The sequence below is a fragment of the Sinocyclocheilus rhinocerous genome, unplaced genomic scaffold (assembly GCF_001515625.1).
Source record: "Sinocyclocheilus rhinocerous isolate Xijiao unplaced genomic scaffold, SAMN03320098_v1.1 scaffold1043, whole genome shotgun sequence".
NCBI lineage: Eukaryota > Metazoa > Chordata > Actinopteri > Cypriniformes > Cyprinidae > Sinocyclocheilus > Sinocyclocheilus rhinocerous.
In genome coordinates, this window is record NW_015642610.1 from 2212754 (window position 1) to 2228679 (window position 15926).

Genomic DNA, 15926 nt, shown 5'->3' on the forward strand with positions numbered 1-15926 from the left:
AGATATCATGTTTGATAATCAGTAGAGCAATGACCAGGCTGTTGAGAAAAATTATTAATGTGATGAATTAATGTTGAATGGATAAGTTGAATAATTGGGGGACATGAGAATTATTTACATTTACATATAAAAAATATTGAGGGAAAAAATAAGGTTACTAAAGCACAATACCATTCCCAAGCCTTACAGCACATTATTCAATTTTGAAAGTTTATTATTTTATTTACCAGCCAGGGCAATGTATATTAATCTGAATATTTGAATAATTCTTTTGAAAAGAATATTAAAATGTTGTTACACCTGCCAGGTACAAAATTAACTTTGATAAAAAAATTAATTAAAATGTTTAGCTTAAAAAGTGCTTGATGCTTTTGCCATGTGCATCTGATGGGCCCTTTCTAAATAAATGGTCACATGACAAAGATTATGCACTAATACACATCTTACCCAGCTTTTTAAGGACAGGCGATTCCCTTTTGCACTGAGACTTCCAAAGCGTTTTTACATTTACATTTATTCTTCATTTAGCAGACACTTTTATCCAAGGTGTTTTAAAAATTAGGAATACATCAAGTGATTCATCTTAAAGAGGCAATAAACACAAATATTAGAGGGGGGGATTAATGAACAGTGAAAAGAAGAAGATTGTTTTCTTTTTCAGCTGAATGTAGTTAGGTAGTTACATAAAAATAAGAATGCTGTACATACTATAGGCAGAATAATGCCTATGAGCTGTAAATTTACTTGTATATCCTAAAATCTAATCTCTCAGCTACTTCACATATCGTCTGTATCAGAAGAAATACTTACAGTTCATTGGCTTCTACAGCTGCATGTAACACCAGACATGGTCAATTATTATAAAAGAACTTCCAACAATTGGTAATGCAGAACACAAAACAGATCAGTCTCAATGAAACTGTCTGAAAAAGTGAACAAAAGAAGACGCTTTTATGAAGGGATGAAGTTTCTTGCTTGCGTTTCTGCATTACTTCAAAACTGGTTCGGGAACACAATATAAACAATACCTGGGGGGCGCGGTGGAGTTAAACCACAGTGCCTATAGTGTTGTACCTTATCAGAGAGATGATTTGTTTTGTTTGGGAACAGACGCACACAGGCAGACACAAACATACTTTTTATAAAAAAAAGTAATTGCAGCTTTAAATCTCCCTTTTTTTTCAGAATTGCAAAAATAAATAGAATTCTGAGAAAAAAATTCAGAATTCTGAGTTTTTATCTCACAATTCAGTTTTTTTTTACTCAGAGACAGTTTAAGAGTTAACTCTCAATTCTGACTTATTTCTCCGAATTGTGAGTTAATATCTCGCAATTCTGAGTTTGTCGCACAATTCAGAACTGTCTCAATTACTTTTACCATAGGAAAGTCATATATAAAAGGAACCAAACAAATACGTACAAATGCATACTTTACTCGTGGAGCTCTAATGTATTATTTATTAATATATTCCAGCATATAATCTCCACTCTTATAAATATTCAATGTGCTGGGTGAAATTTGAACAGCAAGAGAACAAACAACTGTCACACGTTTCTTTACAGTTATGCTGTAACTGTTTGAAGTACCAACAATACTCGGTATGCAAGCAACAGTATTATCCTGTACAGATCATGTGAGACTCAGTCTAAACCTATTTCTATTTAGACAAATTGACTTCATATGCCGGTTTTAACAACAGTAATACGCACAGTAATATCACTTACAATCAACTCCAATTTCATATATTGTACAGAAAACACAGAACCAGTTATAATGACAAATAGATAGATATAAAACTGATTAATTGCAACTTTGTAGAAGCCAATAAATCTATTGGTATAAAATAATGTAAAGTCTGACTTAGGCCAATGAGATGTGTTATAATAGTGAGGTCCATTGGAAGCCCTGGAGTGAGCAAAATACAGATTACTGATCAATGGCAAAATAATATGATCCCAGTGTAGTCAGCCATTTAATTCCCACCGTTTCATTTGGGTTCTTCTGTTATTCACCATAAAATTTGTTTATATCTTCTTGATACATTTTACTGACAACAGGCCTTTTGAGCTTCATGGTTGGACCTGAGAAAAACAAAAAAATTCACATTCACATCTAATCGATCCATCAGCCTGTTTACTATAATTATGCGTTTAGGAATGCGGTTAGGCAAATATACGTTCAGTATGTTCAGTATGTTGAAGCCAGACCTTTCATCAAAACATGTGAGACCTATTGACACAAATGCTTCTCATAGTTGTCTGTTACACTGACAGATACAAGTACTTTTGCAGCATTTTACAAAAATATAATAATCACGGACATCCATGCATTAGATTCAGTTTGTCAATAAACTCACTTGTTCTGTTTAATATCCTTGTCTATATAAAGAAATAACACTCACCAAGTTCTCCGCCAGATATGGAGAAGTCTCGTGGAAGGATGGTCCACTTCTGGACTCTCTGGGCATTGGATGTGGCTTTGGCATTTACGCGGTCTATGCCTTCCTGGATGACTTTGTAAATGGCTGGCTCTGTTTTGTTGATGATTTCTGAGACTTTGCTGGCAATTACACCATGTTGCCGACAAAACTCCACCGCTAATGGGGTCAGTTCATCTGTGGGGTCTCCATTGTCATCAATGTTACACTAAAAATAAAAGAAAATGAACAACATTCATTCTGAAAAATGGCACATTAGCAAAGTTTTTTGGTGGTATAAATGTTAACAATTTGGTCAAATGTGTACATTTAATGGTCTCATTAAAAGAATAGTTCACACAAAAATGAAAATATGCTTAAAAATACTCACCCTCAGGCCATCCAAAGTATAGGGGAGGTTGTTTCCTCATAGGAACAGATTTGGAGAAATTTAGCATTACATCACTTGCTCACCAATGGATCTTCTGTTATCCTTAAGTGTAATGCTACATTTCTCCAAATCCAAAATGAAGAAACGAGCTCCTGAGGGTGAGTGCATTTTCAATTTTAATTTTTTTGGTCAACTATTCTTTTAAGTAAATGTAGACTCACCTTGAGTGTGAGTAGCATAGAGAGAAACTTCTTTTTGTCTCCAACCAGCATGGCATTGCTGATGATTGACACCTCCTCCTTTAGGGCATCCTCAGTAGGGACGGGAGGTACATTTTCTCCACCAGCAGTAATGATTAATTCTGCAAGAATAAGGTGATTAGATATACACATGTATAAATGAATTTTTGGTTGTCACACTATATGCATTTATCTTAGATACATTTCTGCTCACAGTAATATGAGAGTTGTTCAAAGGTAGAGAAAGCAACAATCTACCAATTACCCAAAGAAATCTACACCAATCAGAGAATCACAGTAAGCAAATTGTACCAAAAGAGCTCTTTAGTGCCCGCTCTGCCATGAAGGACCTCAACTGACATACAACTGCAATTGCATATACAGTACATAATCAACAACTTTAAATCAATAGTTTTACATTTACCCATCATTTTCATTTTGAATGTTTTGTTCACTCAAATACCTTTTTCTTCAAATGAAAATTTGTAATGTTGTGATTCACCTCATTACTGGTTGGTTTGGGTTATGGCTTATAACTCTTTAACAAAGACTTTATTTATGTCCCTACGGGAAAAATACCTCTGGAACCAAATTTGCTAAAAACGTTGGTGGGCACTGTTGCACCCTTATGTTACAAATGTGAAAATCTCCACTTCTGTATTTCTACCTTTTATTCTGCCGGTGATGTACAGGAAGTCATCTTTGTCGTGTTTGCCCAGGTCTCCTGAGTGAAGCCACCCTTCTGCATCCAGTGCCTCCTCAATCTTGTCTGGCATGTTCAGGTATCCCATAAACACATGCCTCCCCCAGAAACAGATCTCACCGTTCCCATCAGTATCCGGCTTGTCTAACTTAGTTTTGCAGCCAGTCAACACTTTACCACAACTGAAGGAGAACAAAACATGATAGAGCTTTTTTCAGAAGTAACCAATGACTTTCAACCAATAGTCATTCTTAGTGGATGTTTGAAGTCAAGTTCACACGAGTGGAGTTCATCACATTAACATGGACATTTTGGAGGAATGTGTCTAACTTTTTCGTGGTCTTGTTTGAAGAGTAAGGAGATTTTCACTCTTTCTTTTCCAGCTCATACACTGTGAAATAAATTGGCATTTTCTATAAAATCCTCTCAATGTATGGACACTTTTGGCCTAAAGACTTTATTTGCTTTGGCTTTTGATTAATTCTGAATTTTGTGAATGATACGACTTTTTTGTGAAATTTGTTTTTAATATTATTTTAACAGTAACTACGTTTACATGGACATCAGTAATCTAATTATTTACCTTATTCTGAATAAGACAATATTACGATTAAGGTGTTAACATGAGTGGCTTTTAGAATATTCCTTTCATGTTCCCGTTTTACATGTTATAGAACATAGATCGATTAATGGCACACATGATTACGTCCCCTCCGGAATTTCACGTATAAACGTATAGTTCGTCTTCATTATGATGCCATATGTTCATGCTATTACAGTTTTTTTTTAATAGCATTTTTGTGTGCTTTCTGTCATATGGAAAAAAATAATATGGAAGTCAATGGCTACTGTCAACTGTTTGGTTGCCAACATTCTTCAAAATATCTTCTTTTGTGTTCAACAGAAGAAAGAATCTCATACAGGTTTGAAACAACTTGAGGGTGATGACAGATTTTTCCATTTTGGGTCAACTATCCCTTTAAGTTTCAAATTAGTTTTTAGGGCCACTGTAACTACAAAACCAAACAATGCCTTAGAATCATTTAAAGGTATAGTTCGTCTAAAGTTAAAATTCTGTTAGTTAGCTATTATTCAAAAGCATGTCATTCCAAACCCACATGCCATCTTTTTCCCATATGAACGCAAAAATTTGTTCTTTGAGGTGAAGTGAGTATAACAACAAAAATTCCTTTAAAACATCTATGTAATTTCAAATACAGCAGATATGTTAATATATAAATCACATCACGTCTCTGACCTCATAATGCGATAACCCTCAGCCCAGGAGATGGTGTGAGGTCCAGTGCTCTCGCTCATGCCGTACAGCTCAAAGGCAGTGATGTAAAGGCTCATGAAGTACTCCAGTGTGTCTTTGGTGATGGGAGCTGCACCTGTGTAACAGGCCTTACAGCGGTCAAGACCCAGAGCTTTTCTTACGTTCTTGAAAACCAGGGCATTCGCCAACGTGAAGCCCCACGGCACTGAGGAATCACTGTAAAGAAATAAAATGAACTCTGGGATTCTTTCAGATGATTCAATTTATAATTGAATCCATGGTTCTTTTAAAACGCACCCATTCATGGCATTATAGCTAGCTTGAAGTCCGATCCCCTTGGCCCAGTCTGCAATCTTCTTCTTCGTGACGGACGACTTCGCACCAACAGATTTCATTGCTTCCTGCATTTTTTCCCACACTCGGGGAACTCCCAAGAAGCTCGTGGGACGCACCTCTCTCAGAGTGTTGGCCAAGGAGCCCTACAGTGATTTGAACAAAGACACTGCTAGTTAAGAAAATAAAAAAAAAAGAAATATTTTCCAAAAGTAAACAGTGTAAGCATCTTAAAATTCAGCATAAAAGATGGATTTTAACCTTCAGGGCATCTGGCTCGGCGAAATTGGTTATGGCGGCAAACCTCATGCAGATCCACATGTCTTGGACCTGGGCTGCCACGTGACTCAAGGGCAAGTAGCTCACGATTTCCTCCTCAGACATCTTCAGACTGGTCATGAGACCTGCTGCAGTGGCTGTCCAAGTGATCTGGACAGAGGAGGGATGAATTTAAGAGACAGCACTACTTATCCCATCAAAATGAAAAGAATCACACTGGTTTTACATTTACATTACATTTACATTTATGCATTTAGCAGACGCTTTTATCCAAAGCGACTTACAGTGCATTCAGGCTATACATTTTTTTTTTATTACCAGTATGTTTTATATGTGATTAATTAAATTTGGCATTGACGTAAGTGCTGAGCTAGTCGCTTTATGTGACACTTTAAGTGGTACTCACATTATCATGGCTGAGCATGACCCCTTTGGGATTCCCTGTGGTGCCTGATGTGTAGATTAATGTGCAGCACTCGTTGGCCTTTTGACTGTCTATCAGCACATCCAGCTCAACATCAGGGACACTCTCTCCCAACTTCATAAATTCAGCCCACTGAGAGAACATCAAATTGAAGCATATATCAGGAGCACCGTTTGATTAGTAGACATACTGTGCAAATACATTGCTGTTTACATTCATTTTCCTTGACTGGCTTTTTGTGAAGTAAAAAAACTACATTCTGATACTTCCTCATTCGGGAACAAACATTACTTACCTATAATTATCAGGGAACCTGCCTTATCTGTATTTTCTTACATGTATATGTTTTGTGCAACCATTTGGCATTCAGAAGTTTTTTTTTGGCAAAAACTTACTGTATATACATTGGGTAACTTCTGCTCCAGTTCACCCTTGTACTGAACAATAGCCTTCAAATGTGGCAGCTGATCTCTGACCTGTGAGGACAGTGAAAGAAAACTGATTAGTATTTTATAAGATTCAGTAATTTATATACATATTACTGGTCTTTGTTCATTAATGTTCATAATAATAATACATTAAGGTTAATATTTAATACTTTAAAAATAGTATTAATTCACAGACTTTTCACTGACTAACATCAGTGAGGATTAATAAATGCTTCAAAAGTATTGTTCACTGTTATTTCATGTTAGCTATTGAAATAACTAATGTGAACATTCAGAAACTTTTAAAGTGTTACAGAAGTTTTTTTTACGTTTTTTTACGTTTTTGTACGTCATGCAGGAAAACATTAATATGTTATATTTTCTAACAAGATCACGCTTGTTCATAATAGCACTCATATCTGAAGGAAGTGACATATTTAGTGGGATTTTTTTTTTTACAGGTGGTGTAATGGATAAATTATTAAACTATTTTAACTCACTGTTCCACACTCTATGCCTAATTTTTAAATCTAATTATTTTATTGAAGTATTAAATCAGTTATCTATTAAGTATCTTGAATTTTGTTGAATTTTTATATCTTTCCAACTTTTAATTTTTGTTATTAAAAGAATATTATTATGCCTCTGTACTAGCAATTCTGGAATTTTTTATTGCATCACTTCTCATGTTCATGTCTTTCTAGGATGAATCTTGCATTAATAACCTACTAAATGAAAATGGTTCATTTTTAAACTACCTGGAGGATTTTGATCAGTTGTTTGTTGTTTTCGACCACCAGAACATTAGCTTCACAGTTATCAGCGACATACTGGCAGGCCTCTGGAGAGTTAGTTGTGTAGACTCCAGTGGCCAGTCCCCTGTGACAAAACAAGATATGTGTTCAGAAATCCAGACTAACAGATCCCACATTCCATGAAAACTTTTTCTGACGTCTTTTCCTCATTCTCTAACTTCATGTAGATTAACCTTTAACAGAGATTAACTTTTAAATGCATTTTCAGTCAATACCCTGCTAGGATACATCCAACGTCTGCTATAAACCATTCAGGAGAATTGAAGCCCAGAATGCCGACCCCATGGAATCGCTCCAGGCCAAGCTAGAGTACACAAAGAGCACAATGACTGAATATGAAAACACAATTCTTCACCTAGAGCTGTTTGGAGCTTTGATACAATAATGAAGCTAGAGTTGTAAAAGTTTTGAATCCTTAATTCCTTAAGCCAATAGTTTGATCATTTCACAAATGATATAAAAAAAAACATATGACAAATATGCTAGATAAACTTCTAGATTAAAAAAATAGAATGTTTGTGTTTTTAAAGATCCAACAAACATAGTAAATATTATTTACACCACATCACATTCCATGCATGAAGTAAACAGCTATCAAGTATCACATAACAATCCATTGCATACACTCTCAGAAATAAAGGTACGAAAGCTGTCACTGGGGAAGTGCCTTTTCAAAAGGTACACCTTTGTACCTAAAGGCTCCATATTAGTACCTAAAAGGTGTATCTTTTGAAAAAGTACCACCCCAGTGACAGTGTACCTTTTTTATTGAAAGTGTACACTTTAAAAAATATATTTTTTGAAGCATTTGAAATTCATTCGTACCTTCAGAAAGCTTTTGGCTGCTGCTCTTGCATGTTGATAGTACTCCTTATAGGTCAGAGTGACCCATGTTCCATCCTTCTTTCCACGGAGGGCAGGGTAGTCTCCGTACTTCTGCACTGTAGCCAGGAACATCTGATGGATCGTCATTGGAGGTTCTGAGCCGAGTCCCGATGTCTCCATCCTCAGTTTGACAGGCTTGTTTTTGACTGTGCTCCACAGGTCCTGGGCTGGAGCGAGACGCACACCTCCAGTCGTCAATGGTATAGCAGGGTCATTGCCTTTTTGATCGGGACAGCAATGACACACAGGAGACATGATTATATTTCAAAAGTGCTTCTGAAAGGTATTGCAAATTTATAGATGAAGCTTCTGCATGCTCTTTAAGCAAGAAGAGATCAGTCCATTCAGGCACCTGCCCTCGTCTCCTGTCACACACTCAGAATAACACTGAGGAACAAACAGCTTATCAAGAGTGCAGAAATAGGTCAGGTTACTGACAGGATATGGTGTGTGTTTCTCACCAATCAGGTTCCACGTGTGAAACAGGTTAAAAAAAAAATAAATGAACAGAACAATTTCTAATAAAAGTTTCTATTATTACTAATTATTACTATGGTACATTTACATGTTGTGGGCCTCAAATCTACATACTGTACACTGAAAAAAAATGAGTCTAAAACAATTTTCACTCAGAAATTTCACAAATAATTACAAAGAAATTGAATTAAACATTACATTTTGAAGAAGAAAGACTGAAATAGTACTTTCTTGTAAAACACACTCCAATAAACTTTATGTAAAACTTTGAAAAATGTATTTTTTTCTGCTGCAGCTACATTTGTAAATTATATTATATTAATCTTTATGTTATATAATTCTTGTTTTATTAGTGTGTGTGTGTGTGTGTGTGTGTGCGCGCGTGCGTGTGTGTGTGTTTGTGAATAATCTATTTTAATTATTTGTCAGCAAGGAGAACATGACTGACATATACTGAATACTCTTCAGAATTTATGCAAAATAGTTGGATTTTTAATATGCAAACATATTGTGAACATTCATGTGAAGACTGTACCTGTGTTACTCTTCATTACAGAGAATGAACAATCTCCATTGGGTTGGTCTTTGGAGTCATGGAGTGCTACGGTCTGATATTCTTCAGTTTTAACAGAACTAGCAAGAAAAACAAATGAGACTTGATATCATAAAACATACATCAATAAAAAAAAATGACAATAAAAAAGGCAAATAATGAAGTACTACAATATTGGAGGAGGACAGATATGACATATCTCATTGATTAAGTCTACAAGTCTACATACCCTTCACTATCATTTCCAGAGACAGCAATTTCCTTGGAATCACTCTGTGATATACACTCATCGGCAGACATTGTACAGAGTCTTAAGATGACAACAAAAGAAAATATTATTACAAAAGCTTGAGTTCACAAAGTAGCGACCAAATACAATAATGAAAAGCTATAATATAAATTTAAATATTATATGTCTAATGTCTTATTCAGTCAAAAGACTCCAACACTAGTGGATTCAGAATGTCATTTATCTTTTATATGTACCCCCAGCTCTTGCAAAATACTAAGCAATATGTGCCAGTGGCTAGAATGCCAGATGATGAAAGCAGCAGACGAGAGGTTACTGTCAATGACTAACCTATCACCACCATTAGGAAATTCAGATTAAGGCAGTATTACGTTACATAGTCTGATGTGCAAATGTGCATATCTTTACATTTAGAATTATACATGAGAAGAAATACGTGTTTGCAAAGGTTTAGTCTTACAACATATGTGCATTTGAAGTTTGTATAAGTATGCCATCTAGAGGATGTCTAAGTAATTAATACATTTGGCATTTAATGGGATATAGTTCACCCAAAAATGAAAATTCTGTCATCATTTAGTCCCGCTCCGCTTCCAAACCTGTATGAATTTCTTTCTTCTGTTGAACACAAAAGAAGATATTTTGATATGAATGTCGGTAACCAAACAGTTGACGGTAACCTTTGACTTCAGTAGTTTTTTTTCCATACAATGGAAGTCAATGGCAACCAGCAACTGTTTAGTTACCAACATTCTTCAAGATATCTTCTTTTGTGTTCAACACCTGAAAGAAAATCATACAGGTTTGTAACGACTTCAGGGTGAGTAAAATGATGATGACAAATTTTTGGGTGAACTATTCCTTTAAGTTGAGTAGATTGGACATTGCATTTTATAAGACATATTTTATATATATATATATATATTTGTGATTGTGATATATTGGGCCGGTGAGCAAAAAACAAACAAACAAAACAAAACAAAAAACATTTTTTGGCATTTTTTTGAAATGTTACAATTCCATAACAGTTCATTTAAAGAAAATTAATAAAAGTTTATTTTTTTTCTTTTGGAAAATCCTGGAAATGATGCCTCAAGCAGAAGTTCATAACTTGACTACTCAAGATTGCAAAAGGACAAGGTTCATGATAATTACAACACAAGTGTGGCCACATCATGATCTGTGCCCAACTGAACTTGTCCACAGATGAGAAAAAAACTCTGAGAATGACACAGTTCATTACCGACAAGGACAATGAAATAGGCCTAACTAATCTTGTGAAATAATTTGATGGTTTTAAGGCATTGGATCCTAATCTGTACTTAAAGGTGTGGGAGTGGAGGTGTCAGGTTCAATATTCATTCAATCACATGGGCAGCTTTTCACAAAATACCAAGGTAATGTTCTACTGAATCAAAGCATTATGCATAAAAAAAATAAATAAAATAATCACAGGAAATGGAAATGCACTTGCTTGGAAAAAAGCTATCATGTTAATAATATGATCATACTGCAACAGTTCTATAACATATAATATTTAAAGTGACACATAACCAACTGATGACAAAGCAGGAGAAGAGAGATCCTTAATTTTGTTCTTTCAAGAGTATAACAGAGACTGGGGCTAGCTATCACACTTTTTTAATCCTGTGAATATTTCTTAGGTTGGGTTTCATTTTAAAGTCGATTTCTGTATAGGCACACGTTTTGACAAGAAAAAATATATTGGACATTTACACTGTTAATGCCCAGGAAAACAAAATATACACCACATATACAGTAGGCATACTGTCACACTATATGGGGTAAATCACAGTGGAAATCAATTATGTAACTAAAAACAATTAAGGATATAACAAACAGGTAAATAGGATACAAAATGTTGGCCCACAAATAATGTCATTAGAACATTTTATCTAGGCTATTTATAATATTTAAAAAGCACTTGACAACTTGCCTCAACCAGACATTTGAAAAATAGTCTACTTTATGAAAAATATAAATAAATAAAATAAAATCTACCTTGTGACAACTAGGCTATATTAAAACATGATGAATACATTTCACTCAAAATATCACGTTCAATTAAACACCTAAATATTAACCTGAATATTTACTAGAAACCTATACATTTGACCGTGACGGTTTAGCTCAAGGTCACTTACAGAATGAAAGGAAATGTCATTCGTATGATGAGTTTGCAAACATATTATCTTTATGACATAGGTTATACATTTACTAATGTTAAAAAAAAGCTATTAAAGTTGACTTACATGTTCGCCCGGGGGTTTTTTTTCCTGCCAGTGTTTGTTATGTTGAAGTCTTGGAAATTGTGTAGTTTCCGAGCAGGTATGGATGAAACACAGATTTTGCCCTGTGTACAACTACATATGTTTCTCAGGTGGAGTAAGAACTTAATAGTGCGTCTACTATTCCATTCAAACCCATTGCCTCACGGTACCATCATGTCACGTGACGTGCGGAGCAGGTGACAGGACTTCACACAGCTCGTGTCTGCGTTGGCATTTCCATTAGTAAACAAACGATTGTCACAGCACCATATAAAAATAAAAATAAATTATCAACGAAATTGCATGTTGACGTTTAGTGATGTTCTTTCTTTTTTAACAATACACACAAAACGTATGAATGTCTTTCACAGACTTAAATCGGAAATTAAAGAAATTTGATCATATCTGGCATGTCATGTAAATATTTTACAGCTGATATTTCAATAAAATTTGCATTCTAAAATAACTTCCTATTCAAGGTGCATTGTATGGCATTTGCACGAATGCTTGCAAGACAACAGCAGATTTCTGTATTAATATTCATTCATTCATGTTCGCAGACCTGCTTTTGATATTTCAGGTGATATTTATAGTGATAGTGAGACACGTTAAATTCAGAGTTGTTTATTGATCAACACGTTGTTCCTTAAGATTGTTACATAAGCTCCAAGGCCACAAATAGATAGTGTGAAAGAGCCGAGAGATTATGATTCCACCAAGTTTTCGAGCAGATAAGATAAAGCAAAACTCATTATTGATAAGACAGTTGTGGACATTTACCATTTTGCAACCTTCATCTAATAAAAATCCTTAACATATGCCAGATAAAATGACCATTATATATTTACCACAGTTCCAGAAATCCCAGTGTTTTGTTAAATTTAGATCGAATTAATGTTTTACTCTGTGTTAATATGTTTTAAACTAAATTATGAAAGGCTCAAAGTTGTTTGTTTAAAATATTAAGATTACTATTGTTCTGGATTACATTTTTTCTTCTAGTCAGCACAGACATGATTTGATGCCTGAACTGTACAGATGCTTCTGATGTTTCAGCAAATAGGATTAAAGTTCAGTTAATATAAACACTCACGAGTGACCCATAGAAACCGGCCCAGTGGCCACCAAGGTCACCCGATCACACCACCTGTCACCAGTTAATAGCTCTACAGGATGCCCTTAGCTGAGGCCAAACCAGGTCTATTACATGATTTCAGATTGTACGTTTTTATTTCAGCACGTCCTGAAATGTGTCTTCATGGTATAAACGCAGGGGTCCTTATTCATGGAACATGGGCGGAAGGAATTGTTGTGTACTCTAAATCATGTACAGTATACATTCATTTATATGTAAACAGTCCCATTTACTTGAATGCAACAATTTATGCAAGAATGTTCTTTGCAAGGAATTTGTTCTACTTGCATTTCATGATTAAAACCCATTGTGCATTTTCTTCCTATTTATATACTTCCTTCTTTTCAGTACATTTTTGCATATGCTGAACATGTAGTACCCATTGTGCCCATATTAACCTGTGAAACTTGCAAAACTCACCAGAACATTTTTATTACCCAGTGATTACAGTAAACAACAGTAAAGGTAACCCAACCCAGTTAAGTGCAGGTTACCCAACAGCTTGTTAACATCAACTGCAAAATAAAAACCTCGTAAAACTCTTTTAATGTAGAAAATAGTTCTACACTTTTCCCACTAACTCATTATTTGACAAATATTTTTTGATAATATCCAACAAATTTCCATTTTGTACTGTTTATCAGTTATGCTCATATCCTCCAAAAATGCAGAGCATTACTTCTTTTTCTGACAGTAGTTCCATCTATCCTGGAGGCCATTTCATTTGCCGTCCTCCGAGAACATGAACGTGAAGGTGATACACGGACTGCGCCCCATTTTTTCCATCATTAATGACTGTAAAATAATAATGACATATAATTAAGCAAATAATACAACACACTACAGCAAAATATAGAAATGACAGTACTGTATGTATATATATATATATATATATATATATGTGTGTGTGTGTGTGTGTGTGTGTGTGTGTTTTAGATGTCAAGCTTTACAGGGTTAGGATAATAAAGATGCTAAATGAACCCATTTCAAACAAAGGATATTTCACTCACCGACTCTGTATCCTTCATCCAGTTCTTCTTTCTTTGCTATGTTTTTGGCCACTATCAAGAGATGACCCAGGAGCTGGATGGAAAATGTCAAGATCTTAGAGGTGTGCTCTGTAATTATTAAAACTAGAAACGAATAAAATTTATATATGGACAGACAAACCGATGCATCATCATCATGTGCTTCACTGATCTTGGGAATGGGAATCCTTGGAATAACCAGGAAGTGCACAGGAGCCTGGGGATTTACATCTCTGAAAGCTAGACACTGCAACATTATATATGTTATACTATATGCAAACTGACATGCACACTGTTCATTTATAAAATGTATAAAACTTTACAAAAAAGTCTGAATTAAGATAAATATTTCACAATATATGCAAACTGACATGCACACTGTTCATTTATAAAATGTATAAAACTTTACAAAAAAGTCTGAATTAAGATAAATATTTCACAATATATGCAAACTGACATGCACACTGTTCATTTATAAAATGTATAAAACTTTACAAAAAAGTCTGAATTAAGATAAATATTTCACAATATGTTACTTAACAATATATTAAGCAAAGGTCCTAAAGGCTTGTGGTCTGTAACTTACCTTGTCATCCTCATAAATGATAACTGCAGGGATAGTTTTGTCAATTATTTTAGAAAATATAGTGGGTTCAGGTTTTCCGTATTTCTTGCTGGCCTCCTTTGCCAAGCGAACCTCATCGCGCGTGGAAGAGCAGAAGGTCTGATACAAACAAGCAAACAAACAAAACATCAGCAACTGCATCTCTGAACGTCTAAAACATGTACGTTACACATCAGATGAAACTTCTGCGCACTTCAAATTCAGAGCATACACACAGACATCACTAAACTCTGACAGCGTGTGCATAAGATAGAATTAAACACCTTCACGGGTAAGACACGCCGTAAATGTTGTCCAAGAGGCAAAAACTGCCAGGTTAGTAAAATACTGCGGGCCGTCATGGCACTGTTTAAGGACAAACAGCGTGCATTTTCCATGGAAATCCACCTCTCACGTGCTGCTGCTGAGGTTTTGTTTACATCCGGTTCTCAAAAGTTATGCGGATTTCAAAATAAAAGTCTCCAAGCTACTCACAGTTCAGTTATTTTGAATTACAGAATAAAGAAAAACTTCACTATGCAAAATTTAGTTTCGGATTTTTTTTATTTTGAGGTGAGATGTGCCCCTTAACATCTTCGTGAGATTTACAATTTGTGTATTGAATAAGCATAACATACTTTCGTTCAAATGCATATATTGAACATTATACAATTATGCATGCAAATATACAGAAAAGGGACAAGAAAAAACTACAAAAATAAATAATTAAATGGATCATATACAAATCAAATCAGAATAAGGGGACAACGTGGTATAAAAATATAAGCTCACAAACTTTTAAAGTTTAAGTCTTTATACCTTTCATATTCAAGAGTTTCTAATACTATCTATGTAGAGCCTTACCTAAGTCAAGTTGTTTTTAGTAACATTTTTATGCATTTTTACGAATTTGAAATTTGTTCAAAATATAAGCTAATAAATTTAATAAAATCAATTTTCATTCTGTTTTTTTTTTTTAAGAATATCCAAAACATTTAGAAAATTCAAGTTTATTTTCCCATAAAAGTGAGAGAGGTCTTGAACACTGAATATTTTTATTGATACATTTCTGTATAGCACAGTATAGCAGAATAAGAACAATGCCTAAAGCAAGATAGCTATTACAAAAATAGAAGTTTATATTACTATATTTTAGTTTATCTTTATTATTTCTTTAGTGCTGTCAAACGATTAATCGCGATTGTTTACATAATATATGTTTGTGTAATGTGTATCTTTATCGGTGTTGGGGAAAGTTACTTTTAAAAGTAATGCATTACAATATTGTGTTACTCCATAAAAAAGTAACTAATTACGTTTCTTAGCTACTTTTTATGGAAAGTAATGCATTATGTTACTTTTGCGTTACTTTTAAAATCTGGACAGGGCTTGCTTGTT

At 34.6% G+C, this 15926-nt stretch overlaps 2 protein-coding genes across 3 annotated transcripts; both read right to left on the reverse strand.

The window, feature by feature from the left end:
• Window positions 1–1581: 1581 nt before the first annotated feature.
• Window positions 1582–12004, reverse strand: LOC107756319 (long-chain-fatty-acid--CoA ligase ACSBG2-like). Of its 2 annotated transcripts, XM_016573369.1 has the most exons (15): window positions 11744–12004; window positions 9450–9530; window positions 9203–9300; window positions 8131–8408; window positions 7521–7609; window positions 7249–7369; window positions 6458–6538; window positions 6045–6194; window positions 5621–5788; window positions 5324–5505; window positions 5009–5242; window positions 3715–3932; window positions 3030–3169; window positions 2403–2646; window positions 1582–2082 (listed from the first exon to the last, which is right to left on the reverse strand). In XM_016573369.1, the coding sequence occupies exons 2-15, from the start codon at window positions 9518–9520 to the stop codon at window positions 2006–2008; spliced, it is 2151 nt and encodes a 716-aa protein (XP_016428855.1). In that variant the 5' UTR covers window positions 9521–9530; window positions 11744–12004; the 3' UTR covers window positions 1582–2005. The 2 variants fall into 2 exon arrangements, with proteins under 2 accessions (XP_016428855.1, XP_016428857.1); XM_016573371.1 differs by lacking the exon at window positions 11744–12004 and having other exon boundaries at window positions 9450–9629.
• A 188-nt stretch (window positions 12005–12192) lies between these two features.
• LOC107756320 (uncharacterized HIT-like protein Synpcc7942_1390) lies at window positions 12193–14978 on the reverse strand. Its single transcript, XM_016573372.1, has 5 exons — window positions 14813–14978; window positions 14511–14648; window positions 14067–14171; window positions 13907–13979; window positions 12193–13691 (listed from the first exon to the last, which is right to left on the reverse strand). The coding sequence occupies exons 1-5, from the start codon at window positions 14924–14926 to the stop codon at window positions 13600–13602; spliced, it is 522 nt and encodes a 173-aa protein (XP_016428858.1). The 5' UTR covers window positions 14927–14978; the 3' UTR covers window positions 12193–13599.
• Between the last annotated feature and the right edge of the window lie 948 nt (window positions 14979–15926).